Source organism: Ornithodoros turicata, chromosome 2, assembly GCF_037126465.1.
Source record: "Ornithodoros turicata isolate Travis chromosome 2, ASM3712646v1, whole genome shotgun sequence".
NCBI lineage: Eukaryota > Metazoa > Arthropoda > Arachnida > Ixodida > Argasidae > Ornithodoros > Ornithodoros turicata.
The window spans coordinates 88,707,524-88,729,508 of record NC_088202.1 but is presented as its reverse complement, the minus strand read 5'-3'; the positions used below and the strand labels follow the sequence as shown (position 1 = coordinate 88,729,508).

The window sequence follows — 21,985 nt, the reverse complement described above, 5'->3', positions numbered from 1 at the left end:
GCAACTGTAAAACGTAACTGTAACTGTGTTACTCAGGTATTGTAACGTTTTCTACGCGTCAGTTTCCTATAGTTGAAATATAGCAGTCGCCGAAAAAGCCAGGCAACGGCCGGCGGGAATCGAACCAATTACTAGTACAGCTGTAACGCTAAGGTAACTTACTGAGGCTGGGAGGAATGAGGGTTCGGATCCCGGCACCGGCTGTGCTCTCTGAGGTTTTCCCTGAGTTTTCCGCCAGACTTTCCAGATGGATGTCGGCACAGCTCCCCCTGAAGTCGGCCCAGGACGCGTACTAACCTTCCTGTTCCCCACTCCTTCCTGCTGTTCTCCCTCCATCTGTCCGCGTCTGTACAGCGCTCTTGGCCACAGTTGCATCGCGGCGCTACAACGGTATTCAAAAAATCTATTAGCCGGGTTTCTTCAAGGGAACGTCGGTGTGCTTTCTAAGCAGCCCCTTGATGATGCGATGGCTGAGTGCCCAGAATTTTCAGAAAATTTAAATTATTTCATTTGGTTCGGATGACATGTATACTGTGAAAACAGCGGGTTGGGCCTGCTGTGGTATTTGGCTGCATTTTTAAGAGCATGCATGAAATATGCATGAGTATGGAGAAGCACATTTTCTCCCTCACGTTCTCTGCCATACCAAGCAGTAAGCAATACACATTTGCCTGCAATGCCATACCGCTGCTCCGCAGTTGTTAGACTGAGCCCTCCGAATTGAGAGTTCGCTACGTCTAAAGTCCTTGGAGCAATTTAGTACACCAGTGTAGTGCCTTTCTTTAAGTATGAGCTTCCTACGACAGCAGGCATACCTGAGGAACTACAGATCTCCCCAGGTAATGTCTGTGTACATGCCTCAATCATATCATTCATAACTAACTACATTTCATCTCGTCTGGACCACGTCCATAAGAGTAAGCTACCCCATTGTAACACCACTTCCTTTCTAAAATCATTCTTTCCTAAAACAATTAGTGACTGGAATCTCTTGCCTGAACATGCTGCTTGTACACACGACCCTGCTGATTTTAAGGCTGCCCTCCTCCAATCCATGGCTTCAGGTTCATCATGCTCTTCCCATGGTACACATGGTCTTCTTCCCTTATCAACTTGATATTCCATTTTTCACTTTTTGTAATACTTGTGTTACGCGTTTCTATTGTACTTTTCTTATGTGCTTCTCTCCATTCCGTTATGTAATACCCCCTGGGGGTCTTTAACGTATTTAGGTAAATACCAAGCCACAGGCAATGGGGAAGGGTGCCGCGGCTTAAGCGGTCAAACACCCCAAAGCCTCATCATCATTTATTTGTTGTTGTTGTTGTTGCTGTTCGATCAGCATCTTCCTAACCTTTACCATAAACCCGTATATCCTTATCGTCCATCTGAAGAGGCATGTGAAGGCCACCAAGCAAAAACAAAAAAAAAGAAGATAATAATAATTATGCGCCGAACAATTCGTTTACCCTCACCGTTTCCCAGGACAAGTATAAGACGCCATTACTGAAATTCTTCCAACCCTTGCTTAGAAATGGTCAAGATCAATTAAAGTTGTTTGTTGCATAAGCGGTCAAGAAGGTCTCTATAATATGACAACTAATGGGCCCCTCGTTTCCATTTCGTATTATGCATCTCAAGTTCCAATCACGCTGTTCGTGCAGATTGTATCAGTGGCAGTGTACCAAACTGCAATAACGGGAAGACTGGTTCCCGGTGCACTGGCTATGTTTTGCCCTTCGTATACATGTTCCTTTTTTTCACCATTAAACATGCCCCTCCCCCTTTCTTGCCCATTGATGGCTCGGCAACTACAAGGCGACTGCTAATCGGACTTGTGAGCCCATACTTTCAATGCATTACACCCCTTAGGTTTAAATACTATAGCGAAAAACCTGTTTCGGACAAAGCAAAGGGAGCGTAATGAACGTATACGGGATCCGGCGTTGACGTTCGTAACAAGCTTTTTTTTTTTTGGGTACCGCGAAGCAACTGTAGCTATGAGCGGGCAGCAACAACAACAATTATATTTTGACGATGAAGTGGGGAGGTTTTCCACTCTAGGAGTGGAACGCTACCCCATAGCTAGGTGGTATAATATGAGTGATGACGATGATGAGAGATGACGATGATTATCGGAGTGGCGATGGCGGACAAAGCTTTTGCTTCCCGCGGTTTACGGTTATTCCATTTCACGTAGCCGGAATAATGACGTGGTCGGGATCTTGGTATTGAGACACATTAGACAAATGTATGCTTTCCAAGGCTGAACTTTTTTGTGGCATGTTAAACATGAAAGCACTTTGCATGCAGACGATAAGAGACGGACGGAAATGTGAGACGTTTCCACTCCGCTGTTTGAATAGAAGAATGGGACAGAAAATAGAAAGATAATGAACTTGTTTTCAGCATTGAGCCACAATACAAACGTGCATATAAAAAATAGTCGCCCCTATAATGGGACGACCTTCGTCCTCCAGCTAGTTCGTTTTCGTTTTCGCCTGGTACCTGTCGGCAAGGGGATCACGGTTCTTAAAGTAGCACAGAAGTCAAAAATGGTTAAAAATTGGGCTGTTCGGTACAGCATACTTTAAAAGCGATAAAGCTGTGCCTGTGTGTTGTGTCGTCTGTTGACTTGTTCCCCGGCACGGGGGTTTTATCGCTTTTAAACAGAAGTCATTTTTAACACCCAGTTTTCTTCTTACCATGCGAAGTAATTTACACCACAGAGTCATAATTATCGCAGAAACTGAATTTAAAATATGCCGCAAAAAGCGACCGTGCGCAACGGTGGTGAAGAGCAGTACCAGCCTGTGATCTGCCTGGAACCTCGCGCTGACGCTATAAGGACTCGCTCGCTGATTGGCCTAGAAAAATGTTGTCTGCTACTCCGCTGTCGTCTGCTACTCGGCTGTTCGGGGTTCTGATAAAGCCTTTCTCCTTGCTCGGTAAAGCTTCGGGCGCTCCTTGTATCCCCAATTCTCCGGGAAAACTGGCAAAACAGGTTTACGGCGGCAAAGGAACAATGCGCTGACCCCCACTGATCGGCAAACCAGAACGAGTCCCCTTATGCCGTCATCGGTGACGTGCCATCATACCTCCTCATCCTCGTTATAGCTGGAGTGGCGAGTTAAGGGTGAAGGCGCGGAGCTATGTTTATGTGAGTTTTTTTTCTTGCAAACAAATTGCACACATCAAAACCTTTCGCGCTATTCGGTATAATGACACACACACTTTCATCAGATGTCTTAATCTGAAATTTTTTTGGATGGCCCTCTGTACTCCTTTAAACGAAAAACGAAACGAAACATAACAATGTTTTAATTTTTACTTGATTTTTAATTTTAATTTTTAATTTTTTAATGTTCGTTTTATATTTTACTTGAGCTGACGTGCGTACGACTCCTCCGAATCTTTTCGGGACATCGTCGATCATACGAGTGGAATTGGAATTAGGAAAAAAAAAACAAAAAACATGAGGATGTAAGTGTAGGAATCAGCAATTATTTATGCAGGTATAGGTATAGGGCGTTTTACGTAGAAATCGCGCATCAAGTTTCGGCACGGTTAGTTGCGCCGTTATCCATGGGACATTTTGCGTGAAAATGCGGGAAGCTTTGTCTGCGGACATTGTGAAGTATTCTGTGTGTGGACTTCGCTATTTGATCACATACTGCGGTGTCAATGAAAGTCGTGCAAGTAAAATGTGGCAGTTAGATAACGTGAAGAGCTGCTCTCGCAACCGTCGTCATACGTGTGATAATGGCAAGGGAAAAAAAAGCAGATTTGCGCGGTGAAAGTATGCTGGACCCATGTGGAGGAAACGTGAACCTTTCTTGCCTGGTGTACTTCGTACGTACGGAGACCTCGGTATTACACTCAGTATAGGTCTAGGGTGCGACTTCGAATCGCGCCAGAGCTACAGAGTATCATAGGCAGGGCAACTAGTTCACAGCTTACGACCACAATGCAGAAACAACACAGGGAAGTCGTCCCTGTAGAAGTGTTTTTTTTTTTTTTTTTTACTTTTTTCGGACACGGTGCTTTCTAACCTCCATCGTGTGGCGAGACTCTTCTATCTTTGAATCCCGGATGGTGATGTGGTGAAGAAGCGAAAAACTTTCGTAAGTGGCGACATGGAAGTGTCCCAGCCCCTTTAAGGAAGGGAATCACAAAGCTTTCATCGCACGTTTCTTCGAGAAACTTCACCAGCGCTTGCAGCACAGTCACATGAGATTGTGTTGGATAACAACACATAATTTTGACGACGTCGAAATGCAGAGCGTCCAGATGAATTAAAGAACTCTGCGATTGCCGGCGTACTTGGGATTGGTGAGGAGAATATACTCAGTGTTTTCTCCGACGTGACATTTACTCCAGGTAGTTGAACCAGACTTTCCGAGTTTACTAGTCGGGCGCTGTACGGGGCATTCAGCCGTTCCCTATGTAGGAGAGAAGCTGTTGACCGTGGCAGATGTAGAGGTACATGGAACCCTCACTGAAGGTCAACGTAGAGCAGCGAAGCATGTGCAGCTTCATCTAGCACACTTGTTGCCTGAGTGCCGTGATCATCCTTTTAGTGTCACGTTTGGTGACACTTTAAGTATGACTTGGAGTTGGACATGGCCATATTGATGGGCTCGGCGTACGGCAGCGTCCGAAGCCTCATCTCCTGCTATGCCACAGTGGCAAGAGATTCATCGGAATTGGATGTCATGTCCTTTTGTGACTGCCGAATTACGCGTGTGTAGCACATCATGTTCAGCACAGGTTAGAGCAGCGGAAGCTGAAGTGCTGCGCGGCAAGCGTGCATATCTTTGAATGTCTATCTCAGGAACGGCTAATAACGAGCACTAGAAGCCGGATGCACCGGCCTCGATGACTCAGTTGGTAGCGTGTTCGCCTACTCATCACGAGGTTGCGGGTTTGAACCCGGCAGAGGACGCTAGCAACTTGCTGGCAGGGCATAGGCGGAGAGTTTTCAATCTGCCGGAGGATGCCGGGCACAACGTCCTCCACCCCCCCCCCCCCCTTTCATGCACAGAGGTCGGGTAGGGTGTCGGGAATTCCGTGTTGCGACGTTGTGAGGCAAATTTTTACAGGATTTTCATGATCACTCGCATGAAGCACGCGATTCTTAGGATATCCCTCGAAACGTCCATCTTAAGTGCCAGCTGCGTAGACTTCCCGGAGGGGGCATGCCCCCCTCCCTGGGAAAGTTCTGGGGGGGGGGGACTCAGGCCCCCTCCCCCCGGCAGTCGGCGCCTATGTGGCAGGGTACAGTGCTGGACAAAAGTTTACGGAACACGCTTCGGCACATTCCTTCCTTAGAGTGACAAGCTAGCAGTGAATGGTAGCGTACGGACCTGCAAACAGGTGACTGGGTTACCTAGGCACATGTCTCTAAGTCCGTACTGTCCCATTCACTGCTAGCGTGTCACTCTGAGGGAAGAATGCGGAGGAATGCGCCGAAGCGTGTTCCGTAAACTTTTGTCCAGCACTGTACGAGTTGCTTTGACACGCCGTCTTCCGCGAGAGACGTTAAATACGGTGTACTGTGTGCTGAGTTTTCGGCGCACGTTAAGAACCCACAGGGGGGGGCAAAATTAATCCACAGACCGACCACTGTGGCGTCGCTCATGATTGCTCACAGTTGCCTCGCGACGTAAAACCATGGATTATTATTATTATTATTAATATTATTAAAAGTTGGATGGTGTAATCTATGCATCTGTGAACAGCTTTATTCTGCCCATAGCACCGTCCATAGATCCAGGGCAAGGGCGGCAGAGACGGAGGACATGAGCTGGTACGCCTTTCCTCAGTGAGCCCGGGACGTCCCCCTCACCTCATGAGGCTGCAGGGCGCATGTTGGCAGGGCGGGGTACGTAAGCTGCTTACGTTAAAGCGACGGTCGCATCCGCTCCAGTCGATTTCGAAACTATAGTGTCATTTTATTCCGCGTGGACCACTGACCACGGTATCAAAAATCCCACGCGAAATGGTGGCGTAGTTTGACTGTTATTCGATTGAACACATGACAGGAGCTGACGCCAGATGTTGAGAGTATGCCGGAATTCCCTCTCTGGAAAAAGGCGAAAACGTCATTCCCTACACCATCAATCAGAGTAGGCCTTGAAAAAAGGAATGCCGCGGGCGTGTTGAATTCCAATGGCGGATTGGGGACACTTCCGGAGCAAGTGGTGGTGGTGGTGGTTGGTAAAATAACAAGGGAGGTTGAATTCGCGCAAGCGAATTCTGCTACCAAAAAAAAAAAAAAAAGACGGTACACCCCAAAGCAGAAAACAAAAAAGCAAGGAAACGGTACGATTGCACCACAGAATGTGCGAGCGCACCGCAAAAGTTCACCGGGGTGAGCGTCTCGACCGCGACAACGCAGGACCGAGCGCGCCGTTCACATCAAGGATCATAGTAATGTCCACGCTCCTGAGCAAGTCTGGCTGCTCTGTCTGGAGCAATTCTGTTTTATTGGTAGATTGGGAGCAGAGTCTGTTCTCTCTGTTTTAATGGCCGTTCTCACGCCACTCGCGCAGTTCCAAACGCGTTCCAAACGCATATCCAAATCGTGTGTTCTTGGCCGCAACGGGGCGCTCCCCCATGAAGTCGGCTGACTACTCCAAATTTGCCATTAGAATTCAACAAGAATTACGGGGCGTCTGGACGGCGCCTTTCTCCTCTGAGCGCCGCTCCCTCTCACTGCTCCGGTTAGAGAGTGACGTTTCGACGCCGAAGCCTCTGCCGCTTTGTGGTATCGGTTTTATAAATGGGTTTCCGTATGTGACCGTCCCTTTAAAGTAGCACAGAAGTCATTTTTAACACCCAGTTTTCTTCCTATAAAACTGTTAAGTGGGCCAGTAAGATGCACCATGCGAAGTAATTTACACCACAGAGTCATAATTATCACAGAAACTGAATTCAAAATACGCCGCAAAAAGCGACCGTGCGCAACGATGGTGAAGAGCAGTACCAGTCTGTGATCTGCCTGGAACCTCGCGCTGACGCTATAAGGAGAACGCTCGCTGATTGGCCTAAAGAAATGTTCTCTGCTACTCGGCTGTCGTCTACTACTCGGCTGTTCGGGGTTCTGATAAAGCCTTTCTCCTTGCTCGGTAATGCTTCGGCCGCTCCTTCTATCCCCAATTCTCCGGAAGAACTGGCAAAACTAGGTTTACGGCGGCAAAGCGACAAGGCGCTGAGCCCCACTGACCGGCGAACCAGAACGAGTTCTCCTTATACCGTCATCGGTGACGTGCAATCATACCTCCTCATCCTCGTTATAGCTGTTTATCTGAGTTTTTTTCTGGGAAACAAATTGCACACATCAAAACCTTTCGCGCGATTCAGTATAATGACACACACACTTTCATCAGATGTCTTAATATAAAATTTTTTTGGATGGCCCTCTATACTCGTTTAAGAAATAAGGCAACCATGTGAATAGCAGGATTGAAAGTACAGCAGCTTCGTGAATCGGGCCTCGATGCAAGGGATGGCGCAGACGTCACGTGGCTATAGCCGCGTGCAGTGGGGTAGTGACGCTTGGATCCGGAGAGCGGGTTGGTTCCGTTGCCACTGCCACATGCGGCACATTTCGTGTCGTTTGAGGGACGCCAAGAGAGAATTTAACGCTCTTAACTCGCATGATCTGTGTAGCGTGCTCTGATGTGACAGGAACGTTGTAATGCATCGATATATGATACACCAGCATCTCGCTTATGAGGGAGCGATGACTCCTTAGCACTGCTTTCGGAGAGGTCCCAAGAAGGAGAATATATTGAAATTTCAGGGGCATACTAGTGGATGGCAGGCATCTCACCAATGGAATGCTTAATTTCCAACAGTCGTCCGTAGCCAACCTTCAATTGCCCGTTATCCCATATGTGCTCACAGCTTCAGTACGTTGAATCATCATCACAAAAATAAAGTTGTTGTTCCCGTACATTGAGCTTAGATGTAGTTCGGGGGGGGGGGGGGGGGGGGGGTTCAATGATGTTTCGGGGAAAGGTGCGGTTTGCTAGGGCGAGAAGGATGTGCCGAGTGTACAGATGGTACTCCTCGCGTGCATTTTAGATGATGAGGTGGGTATATGTTTATTAAGAAGAAAAAAAGGAAGGAAAGGTTAGCCAGGCAAGGAGCCGGCTTGCTATTCCGAAAAAAAGGGGGGAAACGAAAAAGAAAAGGAAGGGAAAAAACGGGGTATCGAAAAAGAAAATGAAGGAAAAAGACAAAGGGGGAATCGAAAAAGAAAAAATCATTCCACATCTGGGATGCAAAAGAATAGTTTACCTCAACATACCGTAGTCCCATGCTAGATTGGACATGGCAATGTAAGGGCAGGAATTCATCCATCCATGTAAATGGTGTTTCAGTTCATATTTTACAGTGTACTACTTCGCAATGAGCCCTACACTCGTGAACTTGTCATACGTCACCACACTGTTTCCGTTTCTGTTTTTATTTCTTCATGTGCCGCTTGAATATTATCACGCAAGGCTGCAACTTTACAAGATAATCACCTTCCTATTCAACGTTGGCCATGACCTCAAACTAGTAGACCTGAAGTTGTGGTTAGCAAGGTAATATGTATCACCACGATCAGATATCTGCGGAAGCTTAATTTATCTCATCAAAAATATACGCTAAGTATTCCACAAGGACAAGTGCCAGAAGGTCGATCGGCGGGATAGCAGACGTTTCCTATACAAGAAAGCGTGCCAAGAAAACAGTCGCAGGATGCATTTGCTATTGCTTGGCATTTTGCACTCTGTGATAACGTCTACAATCGTGCTTATCAAGTTCTACATCGCAGGTAAAGCCTATGTATATAATAATAATCGCGCACTGGCATATGCACAAAGTAAAACCGTGCCAAAGCCGTGCACGGAGGCAGAACACAAGCTTGCTCATGTTCTTTGCTTCTCAGGCTCGTGCTCATCTTTTATGCAAATCATGAACTCGCGAACTGGTTCGCAATTAATTAAACGCCTGAGTTTTTTTTCTCTCTCTCTCTCCCTTTACCTCTTCAACCAGTCCAAGTTGACGCAGAGATAATCGATTCCCGCGATTTTTGCGATTAGATTAGATTAGATTATAGCTTCCCGAGAAGAAAAATAGGAAACGTATAATTGAATCTAACATTCCTATAGACGAGCCTCTGTTTGCAAATATGTGACGTCACAAGGAGACCGTTTCGATGTTATATTTTGCTGTGGTGGGCAAGAAGCGGGAAGAACGCGTCGGCTGATAGGCTGAAAAGGCTGATAGGTGCCCACCAGCATGCTTTGCGCGGCGGCGAAACGTAATCAATGACGCAGGAGGCTCAGGTCGTCTATAGCCGTGCTCATGCTGTCACGCGTCACATGTGAAGAATTCGGTGTCATCATCGTTCTTTTTTTAATTCTTGTTGTTGTTGCTTGGCAACAGTTTCCCTGTACAGGTCCCGACAAAAGTTTATGGAACACGCGAGCGATGTTTTTGGTCCTCGATGCGACACCCTACCAGTGGGCGAAAACGGGCTCGTTTACTAGTTCAGAGGGGTGAGCGAGTGCGCTGATAGCGACACACCGCGGTGGTTTCGGTATCGCTTGAATGTGCTCGATGTCGCTGCCGGCAGTCCTCCACCCTTTTGAACGAGTGAACAAGCCCGCTTCCGCTAGACGCTAGGGTGTCGCACCGAGGGGAAAATACACCGCTCGCGTGTTCCGTAAACTTTTGTCGGGACCTGTACGTAGGGCAAAGCACTCTGACCTGCAGGCAAAGGTCCCTGCTCAGAGTTGAGATCATTAATTAGCAGAATGCCTGAGGAAGTGAAGTACATACACTGGGTACTTGGCTGCACCAGTATGCCCGGAACGCTGCTGTATCTGCTGCTTCGTTTCCGGGCACGTCGGAATGTCCAGAGATTCATTGCAGGATAATATCAGGTTCCTCCGCATGTCACCCTGTTCATGTCATCTACACTTCACCCCACCCTCGTCATCTTATATTTGGTTTTGCTTCATCATATTTTTGTTTTAGGAATAGCAAGCCGACCTTCGGTCAGGCTGACCTTTCTGAAATAAACGTATATCCCCCCCCCTCCGCAGCACATAAGTGGTAAATTATAATATGTATCAAAGGAAGGAGGGTCGCGGAACCCACTTGCTGCTTGCAATGCCTTTAACCCAGGTCTACAATCACTACAAAGAACTCAATTAATTGCACCGCTATGGAAGTCAGCCACGATGGAAGGCGTGCGGAGAGACAACAACAACAACAATAGATACTGACGATGAGATGCGGTGTTTCACCGCCAAGCCTCCACAGCTCTCGGTGGATAGATCAGGAACAACATACGCGCATGTTGATCTTCCTTCTGTCGTCGGCGCACATGTGAAGATGTGTGATCTTGCTCTCTGACTGTGTAGGACATGAATGCTATATGTTGGTGAACAACACTTGAGGGTACCACTCTAAAATAGGCTGCAGTGCGCTAGCAGAGGCTTATACCAGGAGACGTATCCACGGCAGGATTGGACAGTAATAGTACTACTTTGTATTATAATACTACTACTGTAATACTTTTGAGTATCGGTATGATGTATTCTAATACGCATTTTCTGAATGTACTTGTATCTGTATTCGCCAAGCAGCTTACCCTGGGCATGATGAACGACAACTACACGGCGTCAACGTCAGTTTTCACTGACGGGTCCTCTACTCGGGGTGGATCGTCCTCGGCATTTGTCATTCCATCTCAGTCAGTCTCCTGTGGCCACCGTCTTTCTCACAGATCATCGTCTACGTGTGCCGAGCTTTACGCCATTCTATTTGCTATGCAAAAAATATCAGCCAGTCCAGTTCAGTCCTGGGTCGTCTTTACCGACTCAAGACCCGCGCTCCAGTGTGTGGCCAACTTGGGGATATGTGGACTCCTCGGTCCTGTTGTCTTTGACATCCTGCAAGATTATAAGAAGGCGACCATTGCAGGGCACACTGTAGTATCGCAGTGGATCCCCGGACATGTCGGTATCAGCGGCAACGAAGAAGCAGACAGAGCCACATTGAACGCCCATCAGCACGCAGCTTTTTCCGCGATAATGATGTCGTCGAGCGACCGAAGACACCTCCTCTCGACACTCACCGGTCCCAAGATGCAGGCTCAGTGGGGACACGACATAGCTCACTCCCTTCTCTCTGATGTAGACCCCACGCTTTCTCTCGTCCTTCCTCCGCGACTACCGCGCCCCTTAACTGCTCTCTTCCACCGCATGAGGCTGAACGTTGCCTTTAGACCTGCCTTTCAACACCGTCTCGGCTTCACCTCGCCTTCCCTCTGCCCCACTTGTGGAGTGCACGGCGACCTCAGCCACGTCAACCTGGCTTGTGGGCAATACCACCACGAGCGTGCCCTAATGGAACTGTCTATGCAACGCATTGACAAGCGGTCGTTCAACCTAGCGAAGATCCTCGGTCCGTGGTCCAACGCTGCCCACCAGACGCAGGGCCTTCGTCTTCTGGCGGAGTACTTGTGCTCCACCGGTCTGGCGACGGCTCTTTGAAAGCCCCATCATCATCCCTTCATCCTCCCCCAACGCGAAATAGGGCAGTGTACCGCCTCAGCGGCTGTGAATCGCCCACCAGATAAACCATCCAATGTATGTGTGTGTGTGTGTATCTGTATTATAATAGACAAAATTGAAGTGTTACATGTATTATAATACTCTAGAAGGTGTAATACTTTCTGAGAGGTCTTAAGTCCGACCTACAGACTGTCACCATGTGCGCGTTATCAGTAATTTTCCTGTAATTTTGTCCCTGTAAAGGCGCATCTATTCCCTTTACCCGAAACTCGCCAAAAGAGAAACTCAGGGCCAGAGGTTACTGGAGGCTCTCCTGCATTCCCATTGGTCCATCGTTCCTAGGGATGGGTCATCCCATTTACAAGGCCTTTGTCGTCTGCAGCAGAGTGTCCAGGCACTTTGTAGGTGGTTGCACCATGGACGGTCATACAATTTTGGACGGCCCATATTTTATTGTGCAGACAGAACGAGATCAAGCCTGACACAGTGAGAGTAAGGAGTCAACTGTGCTTGAAATTCGTCAGCTCTACCTTATCAGATCAGAGAGGCTACTCTCATTTGTCAGTTTTCTTCTAAGACCGAATATACATGGACTGTCCCTTTGAGGACATTCAAACTGTAACCACCTGAAATAAAACGTGATTGGAGAATGACTGTCTCAATAAGGAGTGCACAAATTTTTTGTATTTCTGCTTTCTCATTCTTGAGAACTCCGATGTGATGTGATGTGATGTGATGTGATGTGAATAAAGAAAAAATGGGGATGTGAGATTCGACGAAGTCAAACTGGCTACCCCAGTACACTTAATACAGAAAGTTCAGACCGATGATGAGATGATGAAAACACAAAGGGATGATGTCCAGAGACGAACAGAGATGATAATGGAGTTCGACATGTAGGTCAAAAGTTACAGAGCTGCGCCCAAGTGAGAGTAAAGTGGCGGAATCGCCGGGGGCACACACAGGACACATCACACATTCACCGTGTCATAGGATGTCCATAAGCCCGGTTGCATGCAAAAAGTCTTCAAGTGCCCTTAGCGCCTTGTCGGACGATGGAGGACCTAACAGTTTCGTGATGTCGAAGGCTCGGGAGTCCACACGAGAGAGGCTTGTCTCTAATGCCCTTCGAGCATCTACGTATTTCTGACACCTGAGAAGGATGTGTTCTACATCCTCTACAACGCCACACTCACTACAGTTCGGAGAGTCTCGCTTTCCGAATTTGAAGAGGAGACGTGCGCTGTACGGTACATTGAGCCGTAGCCTATGTAGGACAGTTGTCGTTTGTCGCGTAAAGGAAGGTGGTACTCGAAAGCGTAACCCTGGGGCGACCTTGTACAGAAGCGAATCCCGAGCCGATCCTGTTAACCAGGAAGTGTTGCACATTCGTTGTTTGAACTCGATCAGCATTCGCCCCGCGTCACCCTTGGTGAAATAAATGGGCATCACCTGGGCGCGCCTTAGTTGAAGAGCCCGGCGTGCAGCAGCGTCCCCAGCCTCGTTACCTGCAATGCCACAGTGGCTAGGGATCCAGTGCATTTGGATGTCATGACATTTTAAAACTGCTGCATGGTGTGCGTGTAAGACATCTTGTGCTGCTGTCGCCAGAGATCCCGTAGTAAACATGGTAGCTAGGGTCTGTAACGCACATTTTGAGTCGCTATAGATGGTCCAGCCAGCAACTGAAGATTGTGAGTTGATTAAACTTATTGCCAAGAGGACTCCATAAAGTTCAGCGGCCGTTGCAGAGGTGACGTGAGACAGCCGCACCGCTCTCTCGATATTCACCTCCGGGATAACAAATGCACGCGAGGAGCCGGATGATGTCGAAGAGGCATCCGTGAAAATCTGCATCCTGCCTGCGGAGCTGTTTAATAGCTCAAGACTGAACTGACGAAGAACATGCGTTGGTATATCCTTCTTTCCTGGGAGTCCAGGCACACTAATTCTTACGTCAGGAGGCTGCAGGACCCATGTTGAGATATCTGGTAATGCATGTGGCTTGTGTTTCGGAATAAGACCACGTTGTGTCTGGATAGCTTGGGTAAAAGAAGAGTGGTGACGACTCATAATGGCTCGAAGCTGAGGATGGCGATGGTGACGCGTTGCCAACCGCACGTACTGGCGGAATGTTTCTTGCATCCTGAGAGCTGATACAGGTGGTTCCCGTGCTTCTGCCATGGCTAAAGCGTTTGACGTTGCCCGAGGAAGGCCAAGACAGAGTTTGACGCCCGAGAGCTCCGAGTTATGTACGAATGCATTACTATAGTATAACTCGTGCAGTACGCATACGTATTAGTATGTATTATAATACCTCACAATCGGAATATTACGTACTGATTTTTGAGAAGTATATACAGGGTGTTTCACGAAAAATGGGCCGAATTTTAAGAAAAATGGTTCATCGCACACAATAATTAATCAAGTGAAATTTATCAGTACCCGTTGATTGCAACTTTGTACCTCTAACGGATCCTTCTTTCTTTATTTTTATTTATTTTTATATTCTTTTATATATTTTTTTTTCAGCTCCAAATACTAACTTTCGGGTTTGCAAAAATCGATGCGGGACCTGTAGCAGACGCGCGAGAAGCGCCGGATCACGGCGCTCTCGAGCGTCCTGTTATGGAACGAAGACTAGTCACAGTTCTCATTGATATTTTGGCATTTTGGCTTGACGTTGACTCCTCACGTGTCTGCGACAGGTCTCGCGTCGGTTCTTTGCAAAACCGAAAGTTAATCTTTGGGGTCGAAAGAAAAAAAGAAAAAAAAGATTCCGTTAGAGGTGCAAAGATGTAACCAACGGGTTTCGTGTCGTTGCATCGCCCGCTACGACTTTCTAATTGACATTTTGGCGCTAAGCCTTATAATTAAAAAAAATTCTAATTAATTTCACTTAATTAAGGAATTACAAAACAAAGATTTTTGAGTATCCTCACACCACTGGTAGCACTATGCAATCCGTCTTCTTGGGGTGCGATGAACTTTTTTTTTTTTACTTTGGCTCATTTTTCGTGAAACACCCTGTATATGATGTATTCGTATTATAATACAAAATATGGGTATTACTGCCCACTCCTGACCTATGGCAAGGCATGATATGTTGGTGAAACCTCGACGGGCTTCGCACAGCGATGGCCCGAGGCAGGGGATGCCGACGAAATCGTGTCTTTAATCTCCAGCAGAGTTGTGTAGGTTGCAGTTAAGTTACAGTTACAGGTACTCGTCAAATGTAATGAAGTTAATCTTGAGTCACTTAAGCCCGTCTGTGCCCCCCTCCCCCAAAGTGGCCACACATTACAAATCCTCCTACCAAAGTAATTAAATTTTAAAAACAAATTTTTCACAGCAGAAGTTCATCATCGGTATAACAGTCCGACATTAATGTTTATGTAAAGAACGTAGATTATATATGCAGAACAGAATACCTGAACGGAACGCAGAACAGAGAAATATCTAACACTCCATGGTATTAAGTTAGTGATTTTATTGCACTAAACATTAAAGAGTCTGAACTGATAGTGTTATCAGCCGTAGTGGACTGATAAGCGCCCGTGTCATCGAGACTACATAGTGTGGTAATGTGTGGGCGTGACCGCTGTGGTTAAAAAGGTAAGCAAGCAGGAGCTTGCTTACGACACTTGCAGTTCGCCTGGTTCGGGAGCGATGGTGAATGCGGTCAAGGTAGTATCTCTCATTGCTCTGGGAGGAGACATGTGTGGGTCGGTAATGTTGTTGTTGCAGTAATAGTTCATTAAACTTGGTTGGTGTCTGCGCCTTTCTCGGCGGCGGAGTAGACGGGCTTAGCCCAGGGAATAGGAAGTTTTCCGCACCATATTACTCAACCTTAAGGCGTTGCAAACAGACCATCAAAAATTAAAGTTATGAAAACAGGATTTCAAAGTTTACACCGTTGACAAGGTGAGATGAGTGTCCACATTCGCAGTTCACACCATGTCTGGGTATATTATGTTTTAAATAAATGCTAAAATGTACTCAAATCCAGCTTTTACAAGAGAAATAGAAACGTCAACCCGGTAGAAAAGCGTTATCTTTTGTAAAGAGTGAGTACTGCAGACAGAAACTGACAGCTAACTCTAGAGCAACACAGAGGAAAGTAACTGCTCGTTGAGTGGAACTTACAGGGAAAATGTAATTCGATTACACCTACAGTTATTCATTTCTTAAGGCATCTAGATAAATAATTAGTCTAAAATTAATTAATGGAACATAATTACTTAGAACTAATTACTTCACACCTCTGGTCGCGAATAATGGCGCAGCGACTCGTTTAACCGTAAAGCTCAACTTCAACTTTCCAATGCGAATGCATCTTCATGCATTCCAACGCTTAATTTAGTCAGCGCAAATATCTAAAATGGACCAATATCCGGAAAGGTGGGAACCCGAAAATATTTTGTTGGCAGAAATACCCGCTTTGAAAAGTGTTCATGCTTACGTATCAAATGGGTATGTAATGAAACTAAAGAATAGAACGTTCACTGTGGCTTCATTTCGTGGAGCTAGAAAAAAAAAGTAAATAAACACCCATAGCCGGAAAACGAAATTTGAGTAGAAGCAAGGAGGAAGAAAAAGCGGTGTTATAGTGTGACGTGCTCAAGTACTCTGACCTCAACTTTGTGACAGTAAGGCTAATATGACTATTTCAAAACAGTATGGTGAGGTATGACATACAGTTTTCTTCTTTTATCGTCTGCGCACAAATTATATAGAAAAAAAACAGATGAATACCAAACACAAGTCATCAGGTTCCTTCCTCTCAGGGAGCATCGCTTCAAAAAAGAAAGTATATTTGCATGTGATCATTCACTTCGGCACATTTGATCTTAGAGGAACTGTAAAGTGAATGGCGCAAACCTATAGCAACTGTATGCTTTTCTGAAGGCTTGTAACTTGGACGTTTTAGATACATAATAGTCCTGCTGTATATTGAGCTTTTTTTTTTCAGCAGTCGAATTTCAAAGATTGCTGCGCGAAGCAAGCTAGCGGACTCCAGACGCGTGCCAACCCTGAGGCGACTCCCACGCCATCCATTGAGAACGCAAGCAACTAGACGATACATCAGGTGAGATCGTGCGTTTCTCACGAGTGCAGTACACACTCCATTGTCGAAGGTGCACGGTTTGTGTATTCCGGAACACTTATAACGCAAACCAGACATTCGTATAAGTCACTTGGATGCAAGGTTTTCCAAACAGCAGTGGTACAGCAAGCAGACAACACACAGACGCCGATGGAGAGAAAGACCAACAGATGGCGCAGATCTCACAGATAATTTCTCACAGGCACGGAACTCGCACTTTACAACCGGTAACAGTTTAAACCGAACTTTTCAAGAATTGTTGTTCTTTTAAAAAAGTCTAATGGTAATTAGTACCCTGTCTCAAATGCGTTACATTGTACTTCAACATCACGTGATGTCTGTCCGCGGCTCCAACTCCGTTGCGAACGTTGAGGATCTCCACTAAAGGTGTTCAAAATTAATTAGTGCGAAAAGTATGAAGCACTGAGAGGCGATGGCTTGTGTGTGTGACCACACTGCCAAGTTCTACATGATGGTACTTTGAAACATTGTGATTACATTTCACTTTACAGTTCCTTTAACTTGTCGGCTCTGTTTCTTTGCTCGTACATGACTCCGGAAGCATAGCTTTCCAAATTCCAACCTGGCGAATGGCAAGCGCGAGAAAGAGTAATAAGCTCACCTTTGATAGCGAAATCGAATTCAAATCCCCTCTGGATACCAGCGTTCAGCTGAGTGAAACAGTACACTATGCCTATGTATATGCACAACACTATGTATATATTTGTAACGGAAATCGCTTTGCATGCTGGGAAGCGAACCGCCCTGTTAATCTTGAGCAGCGTACCCCGTTGCCCTCTTCTTTCGACCTGACGCGCGAAAACCAATTGATGGACGACGTTTCGTTACGAAAACCGATTACGAAATTCTCCGTAAGACTCAATAATGAATGCGGGCGTAGCGTTTGCATGGACGACAAAGTCAAGGTCCCCTTGAGCCTACTCCGAGTCAAGGTTCGATGCATAATGCTTTGTCAGGAAGATCATGTACCCCACAGCGTCCTGACAAGTAAAATATAATCGTCGGTAGTGCATGACCAGCGAGTCAGCCGTGCGAACCATCGCAAAGGACACATGAACTGAATAGACATGAGATGAAAGATAACTAACACGGAACACAGCGCTGTGCAATCGCGGCTCTGCGATTTATTTCATTTGGATTTCTTTTAGATACTGCTTTTACTCTCTCAGCTGTACAATCAGCTAACTCCTAAAGCACTTCACCCTCTATGGACAGGGTTTCCCATGCACCGTAGTTATGCTATCGCATGTCGTCAATAGACATCTCACTGTTTACAAACATATATGACGTAAGGTGGCACAACATCGCCGCTAACATTGTAGACGAATTATTAAAGTAAAAAAAAAAGTAACAAGAAGACCACATTAACGCATAACATATCATACGTTAAGAATTTGATGCAACTTATTACATATTATTGTATGGCTTTGTTATACCCCGGTATTACCCGTAGTCTTATCGTTTCGAACATAGAATAGAATAGAATAGAAATAGAAAGAAAAAAATGGAAACGTAGGTCGCACTGGTGCGACCAGCTGTTCCAGGACGCTTGACGTGTGGACTGTGGAAGCACTGCATGAATTAAAAGATTATATTAGCACGTATGTCCTTTAGGTGGGTCGTTTCGTTGAGGTAGGTGAGGTAGGTAGGTGGCTATCGTTTCGAACACTTTTTCTGAAGATGGTTAGCGAACTTCTCCATGTTCGTAAGACTGAGGAGATCGCGTGTCACTCGGAGTGCACGTGGTGTTTATCCACAAAGTTAACGCGAACTAGGTCGTACTAAGAGGGCCGGGAGTGGGTATATGTTTATTGGAAGAAAAAAAAAAGACTAACAAACGACATCGACGGCATGGACATTCGAGTCTGTTAGTGAAGACACCAAAGCGATTAACAACGTGCAGTCATTTGTGTGCAGCATTAGTACAAAGAAGCGACAGATGACCTATGTGAAGGAACTGGACTTCGTGAAACAGTGACGTTCTCCGTGTGCGGTGTTTCGGTTTCACAATGTTTACCAACGTCAGGATTACGTCACGGTGTCTTTTCTTGGTAGAGACCAGATAAACTAAATCGTACAGACAGATGTAAAATTTTGCTCAAAATAAGTGCAGTACAGTACCGTACAGAATAAATTTCCCCAAATGTAACTGGTTGACCTAAAGCAATTAAGTTTTTCTTTTTTTTTTTTTCCAGGTAACACTCGACGAGTCATCTTTTATGCAGGCTCGCCACCGTTTGCATACCCTTCCACGCTATTACTGGAAACTCACTATAGCGTAGGGATAAAATGACGTAATGGATTGTTGGAATGCTGCAGTTGATGTGCCGCCAACTGGCCAGTCGAAGTACGCACTAACCTTGAGATATCAGAGGACGGATCTGAAAAGTGACAGACACTTCGACAATTCACTTGGCCTTGAACTCCAGGAAAATACTAGCCGTTGCGGAACATTTTAAAAGCCACTCACCACACTCTCCACCTCCAGCATTGCTTCGAAATAATTCGTCCTTACATAATAAACTGTTGATAATATTAATCCTTGTAGCCTTACATAATACACTCTATTGAGCTCCGGATTGAAATATTGAAATGCACAGTTGCGTTGTAATCCAATATGACAAAGAATTTTGTCGAGGTTGGTCATGCCTTCCCATGACGTGTAACTACAGTAAGTATAAAGAAAATAGCATGCCTCCTTGACCTGTCAGACTGTTGGGCACAGCCCACAAGCCTTCTCACCTTTGGCGGATCGGCACCGTCATTAGCAGCGGGTCATCATTGGTGTTGCGAATAAAAAATTACTATTATAAGACTCCGATCTAAAAACCCGCTACACACTGGAGTTCATTGTGTACACCGGACGAGATATACGAGGCATAGTACAAATGGCCTGGCCTGCGACGGAGGATGTACCTCTGTGGGTGGTACATACTACCAATTAGGGCTACAATGTCTCGGACTCCGTGTACACGCTATATCCATACCCGTAGTTAAAAACCGTAAAATTCTAAAGAGAACAAAGAGTTACATGTCGGCGATAACAACGTGACGTAAAGGGTTCAGTAAAGCCGCAAGGTGAATTTGTAAAAAGAACACAAGGTGCTTACGACTGAAGAAACACTTAACTCGCCAGCGTAACGCTAGCCGACTGAACTACACAGTGGTTGTGGTGCGCGCTCCATCGAATTATTAAAATGTCGCTACATGGGGGGTGTGGATAGCATTCCTGCGTTTATTGTAAAAGGTTGTGCTGATGTCCTTGCTCCATTACTGCAATATTTAAGTTTAAGTGTATTAAGTATTAAGTTTAAGTATTGTAGTTAAGTTTAATTTGTCTTTATACGTAAGGCTGTATTTCCATCATGACGGGGAAAAGCAATTATAGTACCAGTACATAAAATTCGTGACATGAGTGCCATGTGCAACACCGTCGAGGTCTTCTGATGTTCTTGGAGGTCCTCTTGGCTACCGGCTTGCTCCAGACGCTGTAGGGTCCTCCGCTGCATCTCAAGGACCATTGGCGCTTCTTTCATGTGCTTCTTCCTTTTGTGTGACGTAACGTTGCGCAACCAGAGGACGGGAGTTCAAGAGTTGTATACTTGTATATTTTCATATTTCACAGCTCATGTTTCTCGTGTAATGGGGTAGTGTACTGCTCTCAAGCGGTGAACCACCCCAGGCCATAGTCATGATTTATTTGTTGTTGTTGTTGTGACATGAGTGATGTAAAACATTATAGGCCAATATAGCTGTTGTGTACCCGTGCTAAGGTTTTTGGGTTGATCATTACGGGCAGACTGAAGCATTACTTCAAGCTCAAGTTATGCGATAAGCAACATGGGTTTCAATCAGTGAAATCTGTTGAGACTATGGTTCTTTTATGAATTATGTCGCACAACATGTTAACAACAGAATGCAGATTGACGCAGTTTACTTTGATATGTCTAAGGTATTCAACATGAGTATCGTATTCAAGATTGTGATCGTTGAAGTTATCTATGTATGGTTTGTGCAAACAATATTCAGACTGGTTTCACAGCTATCTAAATGAACGACAGAACAGTGTTAGTTGAAAATACTATGTCTCCATGGTACACATCCTTGTCGGGTGTTCCGCTGGTGTCAAACCTTGGCCCCCTTCTGCTCCTTGTATTCGTGAATGACTTGGCCTCTTGTATTCAAAATTGCGAAATTTTGCAATTTGCTGATCATATAAAAATCTGCCGCAGCGTCCAGTCGGTCAAAGACTGTCATATGGTACAATACTATCAATACTTGGTGTAAAGAAAATGGTTTGCTCTTAAATCCTGGTAAACATAATTTATGTCGTTCAGCAGGAAGTGCGGTGTCCTTCCGCGTGGTTACACACTTTGTGATGTTTCCGTGAGATATATCTTGGTGCTATGATCGACACGTCCTTAAGCTTTCATGCTCATGCCTGACTAACCTTTCCTTGCTTTTTTCTCAATAAACATATCCCCCCCCCCCCCCATGTTTCTTCTACCGTTGGAAATTGCTTGGCCGTTCTCGGATTGATTTCTAGGCTTAGTCGGGACTTTAGAAACCCATCATGCTTTGTCCATCTCTATCTTGCACTTGTTCGACCTATAGCAGAATATGCGTGTACGGTTTGGAACTGCATCTCGTTGACTAGATCTAACGGTATAGAGAACATTCAAAGAAAGTTTGTGAGAATATTTTACGACAGATATGTGGGGGGGGGGGGGGAGACGGCTATACCATTCGTATTTGGGTAAATTGAACCATTTGTGCATACCTAAGGTCGCTCGTCGATATTTTGTTTCTGTTGAAATTGGTGAGCGTTAAGACTTAACTGCTGCTCCCGTTTGCTCCATACGATAAGTTTGCGCTGTGCTTCAAGCTCCAGCAAATTGCAATCACTGTTTTATCCACCTGCAATGAATCCTATGATGTACACTTGTCGCAAGCAATGTACAACGGCATTTTTTGTCCAAGGCTTGATGTTTTCATCGATTTTAAGCATTGTAGAAGGGTGGGTCATGATCTTTTATGTTAACCCTATGTTGATCATTTTAGATCCTATTGTCTGTCTCATTTTTCTTTGCTTTTTCATATGATATGTATATGTTTCTGTGTGTTAGCTGTTTATCACTGATTTCATTTGTTTTATGTAGGTGCACTGACCTTTAGGCTACTGCTGTTGTCTGGCACCTTACCAAATGAAATGTCCAAACAGTTCCTGTATTATCCCAGAGAGAGACTGAGAGAGGTAAAAAAAGGAGACGTGGGC

General features: G+C 45.6%; 2 protein-coding genes across 6 annotated transcripts in view; one reads left to right on the top strand and one right to left on the bottom strand.

The window, feature by feature from the left end:
* The window catches only part of LOC135385710 (acetylcholinesterase-like), a 93,913-nt gene that overhangs the window by 38,068 nt on the left and 33,860 nt on the right, over nucleotides 1-21,985 (bottom strand). Inside the window, exon 1 of one of the 5 annotated variants that reach the window (XM_064615183.1) lies at nucleotides 17,312-17,371. The exons of 3 other annotated variants lie outside the window; for them this stretch is intronic. Coding sequence is in view for 1 of the 2 variants with exons in the window: in XM_064615181.1 (XP_064471251.1) it covers nucleotides 8,318-8,328 (11 nt within the window). In the remaining variant the exon portion in view is untranslated. Of the gene's footprint in view, nucleotides 1-8,317; nucleotides 8,354-17,311; nucleotides 17,372-21,985 lie in introns of those variants that run through there. One more of the 5 variants, XM_064615181.1, reaches the window with a different exon arrangement.
* The window catches only part of LOC135385712 (acetylcholinesterase-like), an 80,379-nt gene that overhangs the window by 31,612 nt on the left and 26,782 nt on the right, over nucleotides 1-21,985 (top strand). The gene's annotated exons all lie outside the window — the stretch shown is intronic.